General features: G+C 46.5%; 1 protein-coding gene across 1 annotated transcript in view; it reads left to right on the top strand.

The window, feature by feature from the left end:
- Nucleotides 1-10,973: 10,973 nt before the first annotated feature.
- RMND5A (required for meiotic nuclear division 5 homolog A) overlaps nt 10,974-19,293 on the top strand; it is a 45,245-nt gene continuing 36,925 nt past the window's right edge. Inside the window, exon 1 of the mRNA XM_019526456.1 lies at nt 10,974-11,195. Coding sequence (XP_019382001.1) covers nt 11,054-11,195 — 142 coding nt within the window. The 5' untranslated portion in view covers nt 10,974-11,053. The remainder of the gene's footprint in view (nt 11,196-19,293) is intronic.

Genomic DNA, 19,293 nt, shown 5'->3' with positions numbered 1-19,293 from the left:
CGCCACCGCCGCGGTCTCCTCCCCCCGCGCGGGCCGGACCCGCCGCCCGAGACATAACAAGTGACGTGGACAGCGCGTGGCCCCGCCCCCCGGCCAGGCCCCGCCCGCGCCGCGCTGCGCCCGCTCCTTCCCGCCAGAAACGCCCCGCGCGCCCGGGGGGACAGACGTGAGGGAAGTGCGCCTCCTCGACGCCCGTTCAGCCCCACCCCGCACCACATGCCCCACGGCTCAGCACTGGCAGTGCGTAGGGGATGAACGCAGCCCCCCTGAGATTGGCCGTGTACCCCCTGCCGGCATCTGCGGCCAGTCCCCAATTGCCGCCATCAACTTGCCACCAACACTGCTGTGTCCGCCTGCGGGAGCCCCCCACTCAGCCTACGTTCACTGACACTACTGCCGCCACTTGTGGCCGGTCACCGTGCCCCCCCCCCAGCCTCCGTGGGCACGCGACGTTCACGCTGCTCAGGACGGCAAACTGTGGCCCCACACAGCCAGGCAGCCGCGGTTGAGGTTTGGGCCCACTCTGCCGCCCATAGCTGTACCCGTGTTCATAGTTTCATAGTGCTTAGAGTCAGTGAAACTACGAACACAGATACACCTACCTACGCCCCTGGGCGGGAGCCTGGGCCCAAACCTCAACTGGCCGGTGGTCCGCAGTTTGCTGGGCCAGCCACTTCTGGTCTGCAATTGTGCCCCCGCAGACTCAAGAGGCACCAGTCATCCCTGATTACATCCATCCAAGTTGATCTTAAACTAGTTTAAGCCATTTTGAAAGCAGCTGATACTCACTGAACTTCTGTTGCCTTACAGATTTGAACTGGTTGCCGATCACTTATACCAGTTTACGTGTCCTAGCCTAAGAGGATCCTGAGTGGGTTCAGGCACCTGCCTCCAGCCAAGGGAGGTGCTCACCTCCCCAGAGCAATCAGGATTAATGATAGAGGTGATCTCTTTTGTTAGACCAACTAGATTTTTGCAAAAAAAATTAAATCTTTAATTGCAAGGTTTTGGGCACAAACACACTTCATCGGGCATCGGAGAAAAGATTGGAAAAGTTCCCCTGGGTAAAAGATAACACCTCTACCACAAGTCCTGATTGCTTTTTCCTCTAGACCAATATGGCTACAACCTGGATACCTCCCTAAAGCACATCCTTGCAGTCAGCATTTCCTACTGAATAGTTTAGGTAGTATCCCAGCTGGCGTTTCCTAATCCTATTCTTAGATATCTAACTTTCCAGGTACAATGATACCTGTGGTGTGTTAGGCACCTGACATGGGGCTGTGAACTCCATTAGGTCCTGTGACATGTGAAAACAGCCTTTCACATCTAGCAAGACAGAACATCTTCTTTGTCCCCAAATTACACGTTCATTCAGCTGGGATTTTTTTGCTTGGTCTGGACATTAACACTAGATCCTATAATGATGGGTGCTATAGAAAATCCATCCAGTTAGAGCAGTTACTCAGCCTATTCAGGTCCCAGATTTAAGTGCACAAAAAGAAAAACTTTACAAAACCTAAACACCAATAGCTATGACAGGAGAGTTTAAAAATATTACATGGAAACAGTTTATTTGGATTCTGATTATTCAGGGCAGGGGTTGTCTCTAATTTGGATTTTTACATGCTTTGCACAGTAGGTCTCCAGTCCGCAGAGGAGCTGTTTGATGCTACTCAAGTATGCGTATGAAATAATAGTCATACAGATATCTACCTGCAGTGGGTGAAACTCAAACCCTGCAGCTGTGTGCTATGCGTGAAAACCTGGAAGGAAACTGAATAACCAATTAAACTGCGCCTTGTCTTTTACTTGCCCAAGTAAAGCACCAAGTAAGCAAACAGCATGATTTGCAAAGATTCTGAATTTATTTTTATTTTAAGCTAAAGTGTTAACAGTATGCTTAAACACCTGCATATTTGTAGGATTGGAGCCTAAAACTGAATTCTTAGGATGACTATTCCATTACACGTCTCTCTACACAAGCCAGCAATACACAATCTAAAGTCCATTAAGCGTACATAGAAACATTAGTATGAATGATGCAATTTTAAAAAATGCACCAGCATCCTTTGGAAAGAAGTCAAGCTCTCTTTCTTCTGCTCTCTCCTTATCCTTCCTCCCAGACTAAGACTTCTTAAATAATGTTATTGGAGCCTGCAGAAAAAATAAGCCTAACAATGTGTCCTGGTTTTCTTAGGACACAAGCTCCATGCAGTTTCTGATATGAAACAATTCATAGCCAGGGCCCCTTCACTGAGAAAGTGGTGGTGCCTGTTCTCTCATTTCCGACCTGTCCTACTTTATCCTCAATGTATTCAGTGAATAGGTTGTTAATGAGGAGTGAAATGAATACCATTCAGTGTTGGCCAGTTACAGGTTGAGCCTTTGGTGCCTATACATTTTGCTCCTTACATATCATCCTTTATTCTGCATCTCTTTGTAGGATAGTAAAAGGTTGGAAAAGTCAACACCACATCCCCTGCTCTGATCCCACTGGTCAGTTAAGGACACACTGATTTCATTAGATAGCTCGGGAAAGGACTGAGCCACATGTGGGAAGCCCAGTTTGAAAGGAATGAAGCGAGCTCTTGGGAGGACGGGGTTGAAACGCTCGTGGGAGGACGTGGGGTTGAAACGCTGTTATATTTCTTCCTACCCTGTCACACTCTACAAAACTTTATCACACTGATAATGCAAGGTATAATTTCTGGGCCTCTTTCGTGGCAATTTTTCAGCCTAAGGGTCCAAGTAAACAATGAGAGACTTGTGGCCATCTGGCTCCGCAGGCTGGATCTGGCCCATGGACCGTAGTTTGCTGCCCCCATCCTAGACTGTTATCTTTTGCAGGGCATGGCAATAAAAACATTTCTATGATTTCGGTCTTCTTAAAGGAGTACTGATGAATTTGAAGTACGGTACAAGAGCTCAATAGAGCATACAAGTGTGTTCTTTTCCTTTGGAAGAGGAAGAAGCTATGTTTTAGAAGCTCAGTTGGTTTTCAAAGTACAGGGAAGTTTGTGTGCTGATCTCAATGGGAGCAGGAGAGAATCCTAAGATAGTTTAGAGCCTTATGGCCAATTTCTTTTAAATTGTTCAGCTACCTTGCTATTTGATTTCTGCTTCAAAATTATTGGATAATTGAATATAGCATAGTTTTGGGTGCTTAGTTTAACTTGAAGACCAGGAGAATTGGACCCAGGAGAATTTAGGTTTCATCTTACCCAGGCACTCTTTCCTGCCTAGGCAGGGGTTAGACTCGATGATCTGTTGAGGTCCCTTCCAACCCTAGCATCTATGAATTGCCAACAGGACCATTCTCCTACCTCAAAGGGTGCTGAAAACTGACACCAGCATGGATAGACCAATGACATAAATGTAGAAAAATGCATGCTCAATCCTGCCTGATGGCAGATCTATTGCAGGTTCTCCGCAATAGTGCTAAAGACAGAGCACAAAGCTGTGACCCTTGAAATCCCACTTAAAGGCCCCCCGTCATTTGCTATACATCCAAGAGGCCAGCTGACTAACTCCTTTCTACTTATTTCTTTCAAGTGAGCAGCTCAGATACATGGGGAGGGCTTGGTGGGAGGAAGATGAGAGTTAAATGTTTGGGGAGGAACCTGTTGTTTACGAAATATGCTAAGTGTCTTTAACAAGTGAGGTGGTGCAGGCTCCCACCCTGGGGGTTTTTAAGAGGAGGTTGGATGACCACCTTACTGGGGTCATTTGACCCCAGTGCTCTGCCTGCCATGGCAGGGGGTCGGACTAGATGATCTGCTCAGGTCCCTTCCGACCCTAGAAACTATGAAACTATAAACTATGAAACAACAAGCTGTGGAGCCCTCACCACTAATCACTTTACTGTATCTTGTTTTCCTCTGTCTTTTTAGGCTGTGCCTTTTGAAGGATTGGGTCCAACTCTCCCAGACAGGAAGATACACAGGAATCGTTAAATGTCTGCATTCACACTGAAACTCTTTCCACCACCAGTTGTGGAGGGATGGCACCACCAGCATGTTATTTTCCTAATGTTGACAGACTACGTAAAGCAGAACAGTATTACCAGTCAGTACTGGATGGTCAATAGGCTCATAAATTCCCCAAATCCACCAGAGTCAGCTGGGAGTGATTTTTGATTTAAACTTGTCATTCAACCGCCTGGCCACATGTAAGTCCTCACATGCAGATATTCTGGCCAAAAAACAAAACAAGAAACCATGGGATGAGACGATGCTAACTGCAAGGTGATGAACATAACTGAATGCAGAGAAGCAGGCTGGGCCATAGGGCTAAGCCAGTGCATGTAGGAATGGTACAGGAGAAGCTTTCAGGGCCAAAGATAAAAGCTTTCAGGGCTAAAGATAAAAAGGACAAAGATCTGGAGAGAGTATTAATACATGGGAAACAAGGTTGATGAGACCAGAGCTGTGAACCAGAGATCTGGGGTGGGGGTCCCAGTCCCTTCCTCCAGAAAGATTTCCCATAGCATTGCTGCTTTACTTCCACTAGGCACTTGGGGCCTTGTTACACGGTACTTTTGGGTGGCTCCTGGAGCACTTAACTCCTGAAACTAGTTTCTAGCACTTGTTATGAAGCTCAAAGTTACACCATTCCAGGGCAGGATTATATCTGATCTGTGTTATTCAGTTCATGTTACACTAAGGTGTAGCCACTCTAGCTACACCTCCTCACTGACCTGGATCAGGCCCACTGTCCCTCCTCCCCAACACCCCAGATCCCCATTCCCCTCTTACTTGTGGCTGCCCGTGGTGTCTCTCTTGGGGAGCAGGCAGGGCAGAATTAACTTGCCTGCCCAGCTACTGCCCTCCACACTGCTGCTCTCTGGGTGGGCTCAGCCCAAAGAAGACCAGCAGCTGCCAGCCAGGCAGGCAAACCCTCCCCTGCCTGCTTCCCAGGACAGGCAGCATGGGCAGCCACAACTGAAGGAGAGAGCAGGAGGAAACCCTGGGGAGGGAAAAGTGACAGTGGAAAACCCCAAGGGGTAGGAGGGAACTCTAGGGGCAGGGAAAAACTCAGAGAGACCTGGGGGGCAGAAGCAAAGCCTGGAAAGGGATTCTTACCTTTCAGTCCTCCAAGTCTGTGCTGGCCTGAACGCGTGACCAAACTTGAGCCAACACTAACACTGATCAACATTTGTGCGGCTTACAGTGTAAGGTGTGACAAGGCCCTTCAGCAACTCTGCTGGGGGAACTGAAGCAGTAACAGCAGATAAGCCTGGGAAAGGCTGAGAGATCAGCAGATGGAGACTGGGTTCTACCTTCCTTCTGCCATTCTATACTGTTAGTTTTCCTCATCCAACCCTCTTCCTGCCTAGATCCACCCAACTCTGCTTACTTTCTCTCTACCCTCATTGTTTTCCATATTCTGGACTTAGCCTTTTCAGTTAAAGTTAATAGGTAAAGGGGGAAAAGTAACAGCTTTTTCTACTGTTCAGCAATGTCAAGCCTGTAAAAGACTATTATAAACAATGAAGATTTTAAACTATTAAACTAGCCTCTCAAAATTTCAAATGCTGAAATTCCACTTCAAAGGATACTCTGTTCTACAAGCCGCATATTGTCACAAATCAATACAAGTTCCACTAGACCAGGTGCAGTATATAATTCCTGATCTTTCTGAAACTTTCACAAAGCCCAACTTTCATGCGCTCACCTGCTCTGTAAAGGGAATTGTGTTAGTGGATTCCATCACACAATACTCCTCTTTTGATGTACCAGTACCTAAAGCATGCTTTTGTTTTGTATTACATGTGCATCGTGCTACTAAGCCAATGATTCTCAATCAAGGTGTCATGAGATCCTTTTAAAGGTGATGCAGAGTGCCACAAAATACTAGCAGTTAGTTATGCAAACACCTACATCTGAGTCACAAGATAAACCCAGAGATTTTAAATAGGAATCCATAGTGTCAAAAACATTCTGGCCTTTTGTGGTCTGAGTTCTTTGCAACACAAAAATTGCTCTATTGTTTCTTCTGTAGTAGAAAAAAAGAGAGTGAAACCTAAGAGTTGTCATTTTCCAAGGTGTGCCTTGAGCATAAACAGTTTGAGAACAACTGCACTAAACTAAAATTGACAAGCATATGTAGAAGCCTTCACAGCAAAATAGTATCTAATTGGCAGTTTTATTTAATAGAGGAATAAAAAGCTAAATGATGATGCTTTTCGTTATCAAGTTGTGTGGTTTGCTTGTGTGATTATAGATGTCGGTATATAAACTTTTACCCGCAGTCAGTCAAACAGCTGATATTTGTCAGATGAACTAGAGTCTAAACCATGTAATTCCAGTACTCACTATTTCCACTGGTTCCAATTCTATTAACTTTATAATAATTAATCTTACATTACTCACACCCACATTGCTTGTTTCATATTTGTATTAACACCCTGAACACTCCATATGAGATGTTCAGCCAGTGTAAACAAGAACAAAATCATTTAAACAGCTTTTAAAAAACAATTTATATTACTTAAAACCAATTGGTATTTTTTTAATTTTTGTGGCAGTTAACTATGCTGACTCATTCATTATCCACCGCAGAAAATATGAAAAGCTCACGTGAAGCTGTTTGCATGTCTTGGGAAATGACTACACACTCCACAATGAAGAATGATTACTGCAGCCAAATCAACACAACAGTGATGACACAAACCCAAAACTATTTCATCACATAGTAAATGCAATCGCAAAATAAAGATGGCATTAAATGTCTCTCACCTCCATGGCACGATGGGCAGAGTAGCAAAAGCACTTCACTTGTAACAAAAGCAATGACTACACCACTTCCTTTTAGTTTGGGCTGTTTTCTCCTTCCCTTAGCATAAAGCGTATTTGCCATGACACAGCAGAAGTACTATCAAAACTGAACACTCAGACCTTAGATTGCTTTTGGGCCTTGAAAACTGCATAGGCATTTCTGCTGCAGTAAACATTTTGTGTTCTTGCCATGTGAGCTGGTTGCCTTGTGCCAAGAGCATATGGGATCTCAATTATGATCCTTGTACCTCAGTTTCCCCACCAGTTGAGCTAGCAATACTCTCTGACCATGAGTGCCTGAACAAGTAGTTTTACAAGTCATAGAATGAAAATTTCCAGCGGGGTTTGATAAATATATCAGATGCCGGCTAGTCAGATGATTGAACTTTTAGACAGTTCAGTGCAAAACAGGAGAGGAAATTCACTGTCCCAGCAAGAAGCCAACTGTCCTGCCTCCAGCTTGCTGGGATTCTAATCACTGTGTGGACCTTTGATCCTGCCCGAGGGTTCCCCCTCTTGTATTAGCCTGCAGCTAGTCTCTGTCAGGCTGTTCTGAACTTTTCTCCTCCCACATTCCCTCTGGCTGCTGGAAAATAGAAGCATTCTCTCTTCCAACCTCTGGCCTTGAGGCAGCTGTATTAGTCTATCCTTTGCTCTCCTTCAGATGCTCCAATGCTGCTTTTTTCTGCTGCTTGGTCTTTCGAAACAGAACTGTGAAGTGATACTTCTTTTCGGTGCCACTGCTACTTACAAGCTTCTATAAACATTACCAAAGCTCTTATCCATTTCCAGCGTGCTCCTGTTTGGCTCTGTGGGCTGGACCTGGCCTGCAGCCATAGGTTGCTCACCTCTGACTTAACTAGTTCCACATGCTTAGCCACAGGCCGATATGCCCCCTTATAATTGCATTTCTAGCTGCATGTATACAGCAGGGCTCTTCAAACCTCTTATCTGCGTCCCTGCTTGCTCCACATATTGAAGCAAGTCCTTCGCTTTCTCTTCTTGAAGAGGTAACAACCTGGGTCTCCATTGCACAACCACTCTTATCACCCCCCTTCCAAAAAGACACCACATTACTGAGCACATCCAACTGATCAGAGGTAGCCACATCCCATCACTACTCTCTCCATTACTTCCACAAGCTCTCACCTAACCCAATTGTTCCCAACTCTCCCTTCCCGAGAGACGGCATTGAAACTCTTGCTAGGATTCATCACAGGCTATGAATACCAAGCAAAACCATGGTAAGACAAATCTTCCATGAAGAAAACAAGAGGAATGTTAATAACAGGAAATGGTGTATTTGAAAACTTGGATTTTTACTATTCTACATTATCCCTAAAACAAAGCTGTTCAATGAATCCTAAATGCAAAGTTGGCATGACTGGCTATCTATTAACAATGAACCATAGCAGCAATCATGACTTATCAAACTGTCTGCTAGAGCATACGTTACCTCTATGTCTGTACCCTGAGCATCTTCTTCCAACACATCTAAGAATTTCAAGGTGGAAATGGCTTTATGAATATCAAGTGTGTCAATGTAGTCAGAAGGAGAGTCATTATCCATACACTTGCTTACCAGAAAGAAGCCCTCTATACTGAGAGATGAGAGTGATGTTCAGCAGGGGGGGCTAGCAGTCTATTCTTAAGTTTACTTTGAACTGCCTTCTTTTCTCCAACTGTGCTTTCTACCGCTACACTGGTCTGTGGAAGAGTTAAAATTGATATGACAATAATCTCAGCTAAATAAGAGTGACTCTCTCAACTGCCGTTCTTATACTAGTGGACCATAGTCCAGATCCTTCTGTGGTTGTCTCTTGCCACTTCACTTGGTACGGATTGTTCCCGCTATTTCTACAGTTAATTTTTTTTCTCTGGTCATCATCTTTGTGGGTAAGATGAATATATGGCTGCCTATACATGTGCTTTGAGTAGCAGGGGGTGCATTTAAATTAGAGCAGTTCCCAGACAGCTGTTCTAGTTAAAGCAGCTCACAGTCAAGCATATTAAACCCCCACATTTTTAAATGGCCACAGGCTGCTTTATCTAAAGCTCACTTGACAAGGTTTAGATAAAGCACCCCTGTGGTCATTTTAAAATGTGCAGGGGCTTAATATATGGGATGGTAAAGCAACACTGGAGCATTCTCATTAGAATGCAAAGCAGCCTCGATTAATCGAGTCTGCTCTGATGCATTCCAATTAGAACAAACACCTGTATAGGCAGCCTGTGGCTTTAAAGAGTTTTACTTGGAGCCAGGAAATTATTTTGTTGAAGGACCTTAACATCAACTTGTAACTTTTGTTTAGACTGCAAAAGGAGGGGCAGGGGGAAGCTGGAAATCAGTGGAATAGTTTGGAATAACTTCATTTGATACAAGGGCTGAAGGGCTTGTCATAACATTTCAAACTCGTAACTAAGGTGAGGGTTCAGTGCAACATAGCAATCGACACCTTTCACCATGGAACGACAGTGTCATATCAATGAAAAAGACTGACATCGACTCCAGGTCATCTAGAGCAGTGGTTCACAACCTTTTTAGACCGTGGACTGGAAGTGAATGCAGACTGGCAAACTGCGGACCAGTATACTGCAGTCCGGAAGTGACTGGCATACTGAGGACCATCAGCCAACCGGTCCACAGTATGGTGGTTACTTATGAACTTCTGGTCTGGCAGCCAGCCCTCCTGCAGATCAGAGCTAACCCTTTGCAGCCACGGGCCAAGGGTTGGGAACCTCTGATCTAGAGTGGATTCAAATCTCTTGCTGATGCACACAACTTCAGCCAACACTGCCTTCGCATATAGCTACTGTGGTCCTTAATCATTTCATAAAGAGACTCCCTCTGCAGTTGGCTTTGTTTCAAAACGTGATCTTGGCTTATCCCATTGGTCTCATACTCGATCAACTCAGCTGCCTTGAACTCCAGAAACCTGTCTGCCACTTTGGCCTGAAGGATGCTTCTCCATTGCTCTAAGAAGCCAAGTTTTATAGTTTCATAGATATTAGTGGCCTGCCGGTACCTTACAGATCATTGGGTCTGGCCCCCCTGCACTTGGACAGGAAAGGCCACTGGGGTGAGATGATCCCAGCAAGGTGAGCATCAAAATGCTTTTTGAAGATCACCAGGGTGGGTGACTGCACCACTTCTGTGGGGAGCCTGCTCCAAACCCTTGGCCCTTGACTTGTAAAAAGTATGCATCTCTCTTACCACATGGCTAAGATTTCCAAGCTGCGAGACCCTCCCAGCAGCCAACATGTATCCGAACCAAAGATTCATAGATTGTAAGGGCCAGAAGAGACCTCAGAAGGTCATTAAGTCCAGCCCCCTGCACCAAGCAGGAAAGACACCTGGGGGTCAGGTGACCCCAGCAAGGTAACTGTCCAGTCTCCTCTTGAAGATCTCCAGAGTAGGTGATTGCACCACTTCTGGAGGGAGCTTATTCCAGTCTGGACACCCTGACTGTGAAGACGCTTCTCCTAACGTTGAGCATTTTAACATCACGTTCAGGAGCATTGCCTCCGGAAAAGCATGGACCCACTGTTCAGCCCTGCCGTCTCAGGCAAGTTGTCCGTCCCGAGTCCCACCAACAGCATTGCCAACTCACATGATTTTTGGCATCGCTCTTAGAAGTCTATGCTTGGGGGGTGCGAAAAATGTAGCTCCTTCTAGCTTGATCTCTCTCTATATATAGATCAGTATCTAGAGATATATATAGATAGTTAAAAGAGATAGATAGAAGGATGTTTTTCACATTCCCGAAGTGCAGACTTTCGGAACAACACCAGCCATCATGAGGGTTAGCAACACTGCACCAAGCCCTTGCTACTCAACCCAAGCAGCTGCCCATCTTTCCTGCAATGGGAGTTAAAATGAGGCACAGCAAGCTTCGCACCTGCGTCCTGAGGCAGAGTAAGGGGAAGCTACTGCTGGGCTGAGCCGGGCGCGCAGGGAGGAGCAGAGGTTGCTTGCACACACACTAGCCCCATGCTAGCCGAAGACCCCAACCCAAGCTGCCCGCCGCGCTGCCTGAACATCCCGCCCTCAGGCCCCCGAGCTGCCCGCCGCGATGCCTGTGCGCGCATGCTCCCTGGAGAGGCCGGCTTAGCCTTGGAAGGAGCCAATCCGCCGCAGTTTCGCCGTAGGACCCCGGCTACCCGTGGCGCTGCCTGAGCCCCGTCGCAGGACCCCGGCTGCCCTCGGCGCTGCCTGTGCGACGTCGGGGAGGAAGTTCCGCCAGGCGTCCGGGCCGGCGGGGCCCGCGGCCGCCATGGACCAGTGTGTGACGGTGGAGCGGGAGCTGGAGAAGGTGCTGCAGAAGTTCGCGGGCTACGGGCAGCTGTGCGAGCGCAGCCTGGAGGAGCTCATCCAGTACGCGGGCGGGCTGCGCCGCGAGATCCTGCAGACCGAGAGTACGTGCCCGGGGCCGGGCTGGGCCCTCGCAGAGCGCCGGCCGCGGGGGTGGGCGCCTGGGTCTCTGCACAGCGCGGCGGGGGGGGGGTCTCTGCCAAGCAAAGTGTTGGGGTCGATGTGGTGTTTTGTATTGGAGGAGTCTGGGGAAAGTTCTGGGCAAGCTTTTGGCCTGGGGAGGCTGCGCTGGTTGGAGACCCTGAGGAACGAGAGGAGCTAAAAGTGAGGCAGGAGCTCGGCGAGACCCCAGAGAGGTGGGGAGTAGAGACACAAAACGTAGGGGAAGAAAAGGCCACAGGGAGACCCGACAGTGCTAGAGAAAACAAGGCTGAAAAAAGGCCCTCCGTGGGGAAAAAAAGGAAAATGGGAACGAGAAAAGCCCCCAAAACCATGATGGGAGCTTGGCGAAAATATCGATAGGTTGAAATGCAGAAAGCAGAAGGTCAAGTAGGGGAAGGGACGGGAGGAGGGAGACCTCTCAGCGATAGAAAACCAGGTCGGAAAGAGGCCGCCTGAGAAAAGAGGTGGAGATGAGGAAAATGGGAATGAGAGGTGCTCGAAGCTTGGCAGGACGTCCATGCAAATATCGATAGGGCAAAATTGGAAATCGTGCATCTCCGGAAGTTGCGGCAGCCGGGTTGGGGACTCTGGGTCTCTCGGAGAGAAACGGCAGCAGGTTTGGGGGTTTAGATCTCTGAAGTGCTCAGCAGCAGGGCTGGGGCGCCGGGTCTGTCTGCAGTGAGCGGCAGCAGTTTGGGGGCTCTGGGTCTCCGTGAAGAACACAGCCATGGTTTGGGGGCTGGAGGTCTCTGAAAGACCTAGAAGCAGGTTGTGGGCTCTGGGTGTCTCTGAAACCAACAGGAGGACGTTTGGGGGCTGGCGGTCTCTGAAATACACAGCAGCAGGTTGGGGGCTTCGGGTGTCTGAAAGAAACGGCAGCAGGTTTGGGGGCTTCAAGTCTCTGAAACACACACAGCAGCAGGGTTATTCGTAGATTGTAAGGGGCTGGAAGAGACCTTGCAGATCATCGGGTCGGATTCAGCCGCCCCTGCTTGAGGCACGAAAAGACAACTGGGGTTAGGTGACCCCAGCGAGGTGACTGTGGGGGGCTTTGGGTCTCTCTGGAGCACCCGGCAGCAGGTTGGGGGCTCTGCATGTCTCTGAAACAAATGGCAGCAGGTTTGGGGGCTTTAGGTCTCTGAAACACAGAGCAGCAGGGTTAGGGGTTTTGGGTGTCTCTGGAAGGCTCAGCAGCTGGGTTGGGGGCTCTGGGTCTTTCAAACAAATGGCAGCAGGTTTGGGGGTTTAGATCTCTGAAGTGCACAGCAGAAGGACTGGGGGCTCTGGGTCTGTCTGGAACAAGCAGCAGCAGACTGGGGGCTTTGGGTCTCTGGAGCACCCAGCCACAGTTTGATAGCTTGAGGTCTTTGAAACACATAGAAGCAGGTTGGGGCCTTTGGGTGTCTCTGAAACAAACAGCAGAAGTTTGGTGGCTGTAGGTCTCTGAAATGCACAGCAGCAGGTTTGTGTTTTTGGGTCTCTCTGGAGCACCCAGCAGCCAGTGTGGGGCCTTTGGGTCTCAGACAGCAGCAGGTTGGGAGGCTTTGGGGCTCTGAAACGCACAGGCCAGGGGACTTTGGGTCTCTGCTATGTGCTCAAATTAAAGCTGGATAGAAACCAGCTGTAGAGTTGCTACACATTTTCAAGCACTAGTTTCATAGCTGGTTGGCTCTTTATGTAGCTTGGTAGTCATTTTTATGGTGTAATAATTTGCACGTGTGACCACTCTAAATGTATTGCATGATTCACCAGTTAATTGCATAATACATGGGATGTGTAGCAGGGGTATCTGAAACAGCAGCGGGTTTGGTGTCTTTGGGGCTCTCTGAAACGAACGGCAGCAGGCTTCATTGCTTTCATGTTTCCACGGCAGTTCAATTTTTAAAATGTTTTGGCCACAGGTTGGTTTTTTTTTTTAGTGGATGGCAACCTCCACAACGTGTTTCTGTGACTAAGAGCTGGTACTGTCCGAGCATCTTCACAGCTGTTTGTAAACATGAGCCACTTAAATCTTGCAGCATCTTTGCAAAGTAGGTAGCTATCATCTAGGGAGGGAAGGAGAGGGAGTGGTGAGATGAGAGTCCCAAGTGATTTGTTCAAGCCATGCAGGAAGCAGATGATAAATAAAGAATTAGTAACTGGGATTTCCTGGTTCCCAGTCCCATGTTAAACAGCAGCCTGTGACATTTCTTTGTGCTTTTAAAAGCATGGTATGTAGTCTCAAGAGAGCTGTGTACTGCACAAGTGCAGGAGTGTGACTTTATTTACATGTCATTGTGGGATTGAAAATAGCGTAAATCCTTGCAGGTATTTGTTGTCCAGTCCTGCCTGGGCAGTGTTTTCATTCTGCGAAGGGGTTTTCTGGTGGCAAAAGGGTGAAGGTGTCATGCTGTGGCCCTAGAAGTAGAAACATGAGCTTTGCTCCGTACTCCTCACACTTGCTCTGCACCTGTCCTTTGGCTTGGGTTTCAAAGGCAGCTGGATGTGATACTAGTCACCCCCATCTTTTGTGGGCCCTTGACTACAGAGCTGTGTGCCTGAGCTCTAGCAGCTAACAGGGACACTCGGATCTTCGGCTTCTTTGTAAACTTAAAGGGTTTTTGGAGCCATCGTTGTCATCTGTCAAAACTTGTTCTGGCCACACAGTTTTCAAGGGTTGGTGCTTCATATATTCCCAATGGCAGCCTCCACCAGTGTTATGAGATGCTGGAGAGTTTGTGAGAGAAAATGCTATTTTAATAGTTCCTCAGAGGGTTTTTACAATTTTTTAGGCAGGTATGAAATGAAGCTTAAATCCATTCCTTTTATTCATTGTTTTATGGGGCCAAAGTTCAAATAAACTGCTTGGCTATATGGAGTAGTTTGGTTAAATGACCAGCACTTGGTATTGGAAGAACAGTCAGTCAAATATGCCTCTTACAAACAAAGAGCTTGATTCTGAATTGAGATGAGAGCGTTTTGCATGTAGAGGATCTGGATGAGTTGGTGTACAGCCGTAGTAGTGTGCTGGCGAGAACCCTTTGTAGAATCAATGCCTAATGCACTGACCATAATCAGGAAAGATGTTTTTATGTGTTCACTCCCTTCTGGGCACCCACTCTGCATTGTTAGTAGATATATGATGACTATTGTATTTGTATGGTCATTTCAGTCCTTGTATGCAAGTGAGCATAATGCATGCGGCAATATAGACATTTGAAAGACAATGTTTGTATTTGATCAACTTCCCATCTTTAGGCAACCTTGCATGCTCTCTGTGTTGTCCCTTACGCACATGGCCTGTTCCTCCTACCCCATGTAACTGAGCTTGTACAGATGAGCACACAGCAGCAGAGGACAATGATTCCACAGTGGAAGTTGGCTGAGAGGTTAAAGAGCTGAAAGCGAGGGGAATGATCAAAATAGTTGCTGTTTACAGCAATATAATAACATATTAAGAACAAGATCCATTTACATTGCTATACTTTTAGTTTTTGTGATGCAATTACTTTTCATTAAGAACAGCAATGTTGAGGTTCCAGTGGAATATCTGTTTCCAAATTTTTATTGTATGTTTTTCAACACTCCACTGCCCCATCCTTCACAACTTTACAACACCTGTCTTTATCTATCTTGTAAAGCAAACACTAACTGCTTCCCAACAGAACACAAACACAATGCAAACAGTATACACTCTAGAATAAAGTTGGCAGTGTTTACTATGTGACCTCAAATTGCTTGGGAAAGTTATTCCTTTGTTTTTTCTGGAGACAGCAGGAGTTCTTCTTTCACTGCCACTAGTTAAAAATAACTTTTAAAAGGTGCATATAAGCCTTGTTAGTATTAGAAATGTATTAGTAAATTGGTTGCTTATCTTGCTGGAATCCTATGACCCCAGCTGACTTCCTGCCCTCTGGGTGGGGGGCTGGACTCAATCTCCCGAGGTTCCTTCCAGCCCTAATGTCTATGAAATCTGTGAAATTACCAGTTTATAGAATATGTTTCTTAAAGTGACTGAAGTACCTGCAACTTCCACTGAAGTTATGGTGAGGAGGGGGTTGATCTTTGAAAATTATGTCTGTGTATCCCAAACTTGTTAGACCATTTCCAGAAGTGTAAGCAAGACCTCTGTTTGGAAGTGACAATTCACAGACTTGCTCTGCAAAGCTAGTATTTGCATTTCTAAGCTTACTCATGTGAGTAACCATATGGGACATGATGGGTTTACTCAGATGAGTGTAGTAGTATGTGTAAGCTCTCCTAGAGGGTGACCCTAAATAGGCAACGGGGATGAAGGAAGTGGGTGGTAGAAGGGTTATAAACAGCTTATGTTAAAACTCTGCCTGAATTACCTCCCTTCCTTCCCAATTTCTTGAATCCTTTTCTGTTTTATATTTAGAGTCTGCTCTGAGCGCTTATACACATGGCCCTATAGTTAGAACAGAGAGAGGGAGGAACATCCTTCCTCTTGAGGGAAAAGCTTTCTTCTCTAATGTATTTCAGCACGCCTCACTGTTAACCTTTTGCTCTGGCTATGGTAGATCGAATGTAGTATGAATGTGCAGCTGGCAAATGTCTGAAGTTAGAGCCAAGCTTACTAAACTACACTTTGCCCTGGTGCAAGTTCATCAATGCATTGTCTCTTAAATGTATAATCACACATGAGAGCTGCTGCGCGAAGCTGTCAAACTGCAGCAGTTCACAAACACTGAATTATTTAAGGTGCCACCATCCTCACTGTCTGACAGTTTTTCTACTGATTTGTTAAGGTAACGCCCAAGATGATGATAATGGAGAGATTTGAAAGAGGGAAAACCTTTTTCCTCGTTGCTTTTGATAATTTTTTTCTGGATAGACATTTGAGTTGCTTTGTGGGTGTTGGTGGATATTGTTTTGTTTCTTTCATTCTTTTCTTTTCTTTTTTAACAAAACATAGGAGAGACTTTTTTTAAGTGAGGGAAAACACTGTGATACTGTTGCAAATGCTGGAGGAGAGAATCCTGTGGCAAGATACATGAAAATACCCAAGTTTTTTTTCAAGTCGACTAGTTTCAAGCTGATGTCATCTTCTAATCAGTGGTTCTCAAACTCATTAGATTCATGGCCCCTTAGGAAATGCCAGCTCTTGAATTTTCACTCATCTTTTGACTATGGAAAAATAATACAGCAATTCTTCTATAACAAAGAACACAGAATGTTTTTTGACGTTATGGATTCGTATTTCAAATCTCTAGGTTTATCTTGTGAATCATGTGCAGGTGTTTGCACACCTAACACTGCTAAAATTTTGCAGCACCCTTAAACAGATCTTGCATCACCCTGGTTGAGAATCACTGTTTTAAATGCTGGATTCGTAATATTAATGGCTGAAGAGATTGTTATGAGCATCTAGTCTGACATTTCTTTCTGCCTTTTATATCAGATCTTCAAGAGTGGTTGGTTGTCATGGCAAAAGTCACAATAGGGCAGGCAGGACTGGTTTTGAAGTAATTTTAATCAGGCTGTTTTAATCATCTCTTATGAAAAGTGAGGAATCCAACATTCCTTATTTTACAGTAACAACTTTTAAAATCAAGTCATAGCAGTGATACCCAGACTGCGTCTCCCAAGCCCCAGGCGATTCTTCAACTTATTGCCTTTGACTTTTTCAGAAAATGTTATCAAAGATGTATTGCGCAGTGTTTTGTTTTCTGTTTCATTTTTCCCTGTCATGTGCATTGGGTCTGTCTTTCCTGTACTTGTGAATAATGCAGCATAGATAGCACATATATGCGAATGATAATGCACATACTGTAGTTTTTTTTTTCTTTTAAATTGGAGTTGGTCTGCCACAATTCACTGACTGCTGACTGCTCATATGGCTTCTGAGTCACTCAGGTCTGAGTGATGCTGAATTAGTGTTAGGAGGAACTTTCTGATCTTGGGGTAGTGAAGCACTGAAATAGATTTCCTAGAGATTTTGGGATCTCCCTCATTGGAAGTTTGTAAGAGACAAGCACTTGCCTGGGCTTGTTGAGATAGGGATGCTCCTGCCTTGATCAGAGGATTGGACTAGATAAACTCCTGAGATCCCTTCCAGGTCTATTTTCCTATGATTTTATGTAATAGTTTAGTATTATATTATTATACCTACTCTTTTGATTCATGAGCTGTTGTTTGCTGATGATGCTGCACCAATAGTCCACATAGAGAAAAACCTTCAAAGCCTTATCAGTTGCTTCACTCCTACATGCCAAGAGTTTGATCTTGCAATCAATGTCAGGAAGACCAATGTTATGGGCCAAAACATTGATTTACTACCAGCAGTCGCAATAGATGAACATTGGTTGGATGTGGTAAGTAAATATATATACCTTGGCTCCATTGTTACCAAAAACCTGTCACTGGAGACTGAACTGAATACCTGTATTGGCAAAGCATCAGGTGTCATGAGCAAACAAGTGTGGAACAATAAACCGACTGTCCAGACCAGGGTGAAAGTATATCATATTTGCGTCAGCAGCAGTTCTTTGCATGGCAGCAGACCCTGGATCAGATGCTGTATTCAAGAAAAGCACCTCAACGTCTTTCACTTGGGTTACTGTCACTACGTTCTAGGAATTTCCTGGCAGGACAAACTTGCCTGTGCTGAAGCTTGGGAAGGCGCCAGCGTTCTGAGCATCCATTCTCTTTTCAGTCAGTATCGACTTCCATGGCTTGCTCTATGCAGAGAATGGATGATGGCTTTATATCCAAGTATCTCTTGTGTGGAGAGGTCTTTATGGGAAGAAGACTACATGGGCATCTTTATCTCTGTTTCAGAGATGTTTGCAAGAGACGTGAAGGCAGTGAACACTGAGATAAGATGTCTGGGATGATCTAGTTGGGGCTGGTCCTGCTTTGAGCAGGGGCTTGGACTAGAGGACCTGAGATCCTTTCCTAGCCTCATTTTCTATGATTTGGAGATTGTTGTGAATTGAGGGCTTGCAAACAGTCTAAGTGTGGAGTGAAGGCTTTCAAGGAAAGAAGAATCCAAAATGCAGAAGAAAGAAAAAACCTCCAGAAGAACCCCACACCACATTCAGGACTGTTAAATATGAACTTCAGATGTGATAAGTGGAGAAGGGGTAGTCACTCAAGAACTAGGCTTTGCCACCACACTCGCCTACCTATACACATGCAATGAGACTGCTCCAACGCACTGTGGTTACAGCGTGTTGGAGCAGACTTGATTCACTGAATCTGCTGGAGTGTGGTAATAACTGCGCTCCAGCAGATCCCAGCATCATGTATGTCAGTGACCTCATACTGAAAAATGGTAGCAGGGGTGCTTTAAAACTCATCAAATGAGCTTTAGTTAAAGCGCCCCCACCACCATTTTTCAGTGCAGGGACATTGATACACATGATGCTCTGGGCAAGGTTCCCTCTACGGTGCGCACGTGTGCGGCCATGCACAACTAAAAGTCTGGCCGCGCACCAACTTTTCAAGACCGCGCGCTGGGAGAGGAGCAGAAGGTGAGCTCCGAGGTGGGGGCTGGGGCCTGGCGTGAGCTCCGCCGGCTCCGGGGAACTGATCCACTCCCCCGCATCACCTCAGGGTGTGAGGAGGCACGTGGCATCAGGGCCAAGGAGTGGAGCACTTCTCCGGAGCTGGCGGAGCCTCGCTCGGGGCAGGCAGCGGCTCCTCCCCGAGGCGAGGCAGGGCAGGGATTGGGACTGGGGGCTAGCGTAGGCTCCACTGGCTCCGGGGAACTGCCCTGCGGGCCCCGCGGAAGTGCTTCACTCCCCAGCCCTGATGCCACGTACCTCCTTGCTCCCCGAGGTGATGCGGGGGAGTGGAGCAGTTCCCTGGAGCCGGTGGAGCCTGCACCAGCCTCCAGACCCTAGCCCCCACTGCCTGCCCTAGGTGAGGAGTGAGGAGCTTACCTTCGGTAAGTGTCTTACACTGCACTGAAAGGGGGAGGCGGGACCGATACGGTGGAGTCACAGACTGCTACTCCTTAGAGGGACCATTGGCTCCAGGTGCTTTAATTAAAGCACTCCCCCCCCCCCCCCCCCCCCCCCCACCCCCCCCCCACAC

This window comes from Gavialis gangeticus, unplaced genomic scaffold, assembly GCF_001723915.1.
Source record: "Gavialis gangeticus isolate Ggan-Ray unplaced genomic scaffold, GavGan_comp1, whole genome shotgun sequence".
Lineage (NCBI taxonomy): Eukaryota > Metazoa > Chordata > Crocodylia > Gavialidae > Gavialis > Gavialis gangeticus.
Note: the sequence above shows the minus strand (reverse complement) of the source record. Positions and strands in the feature narration are given on the sequence as shown.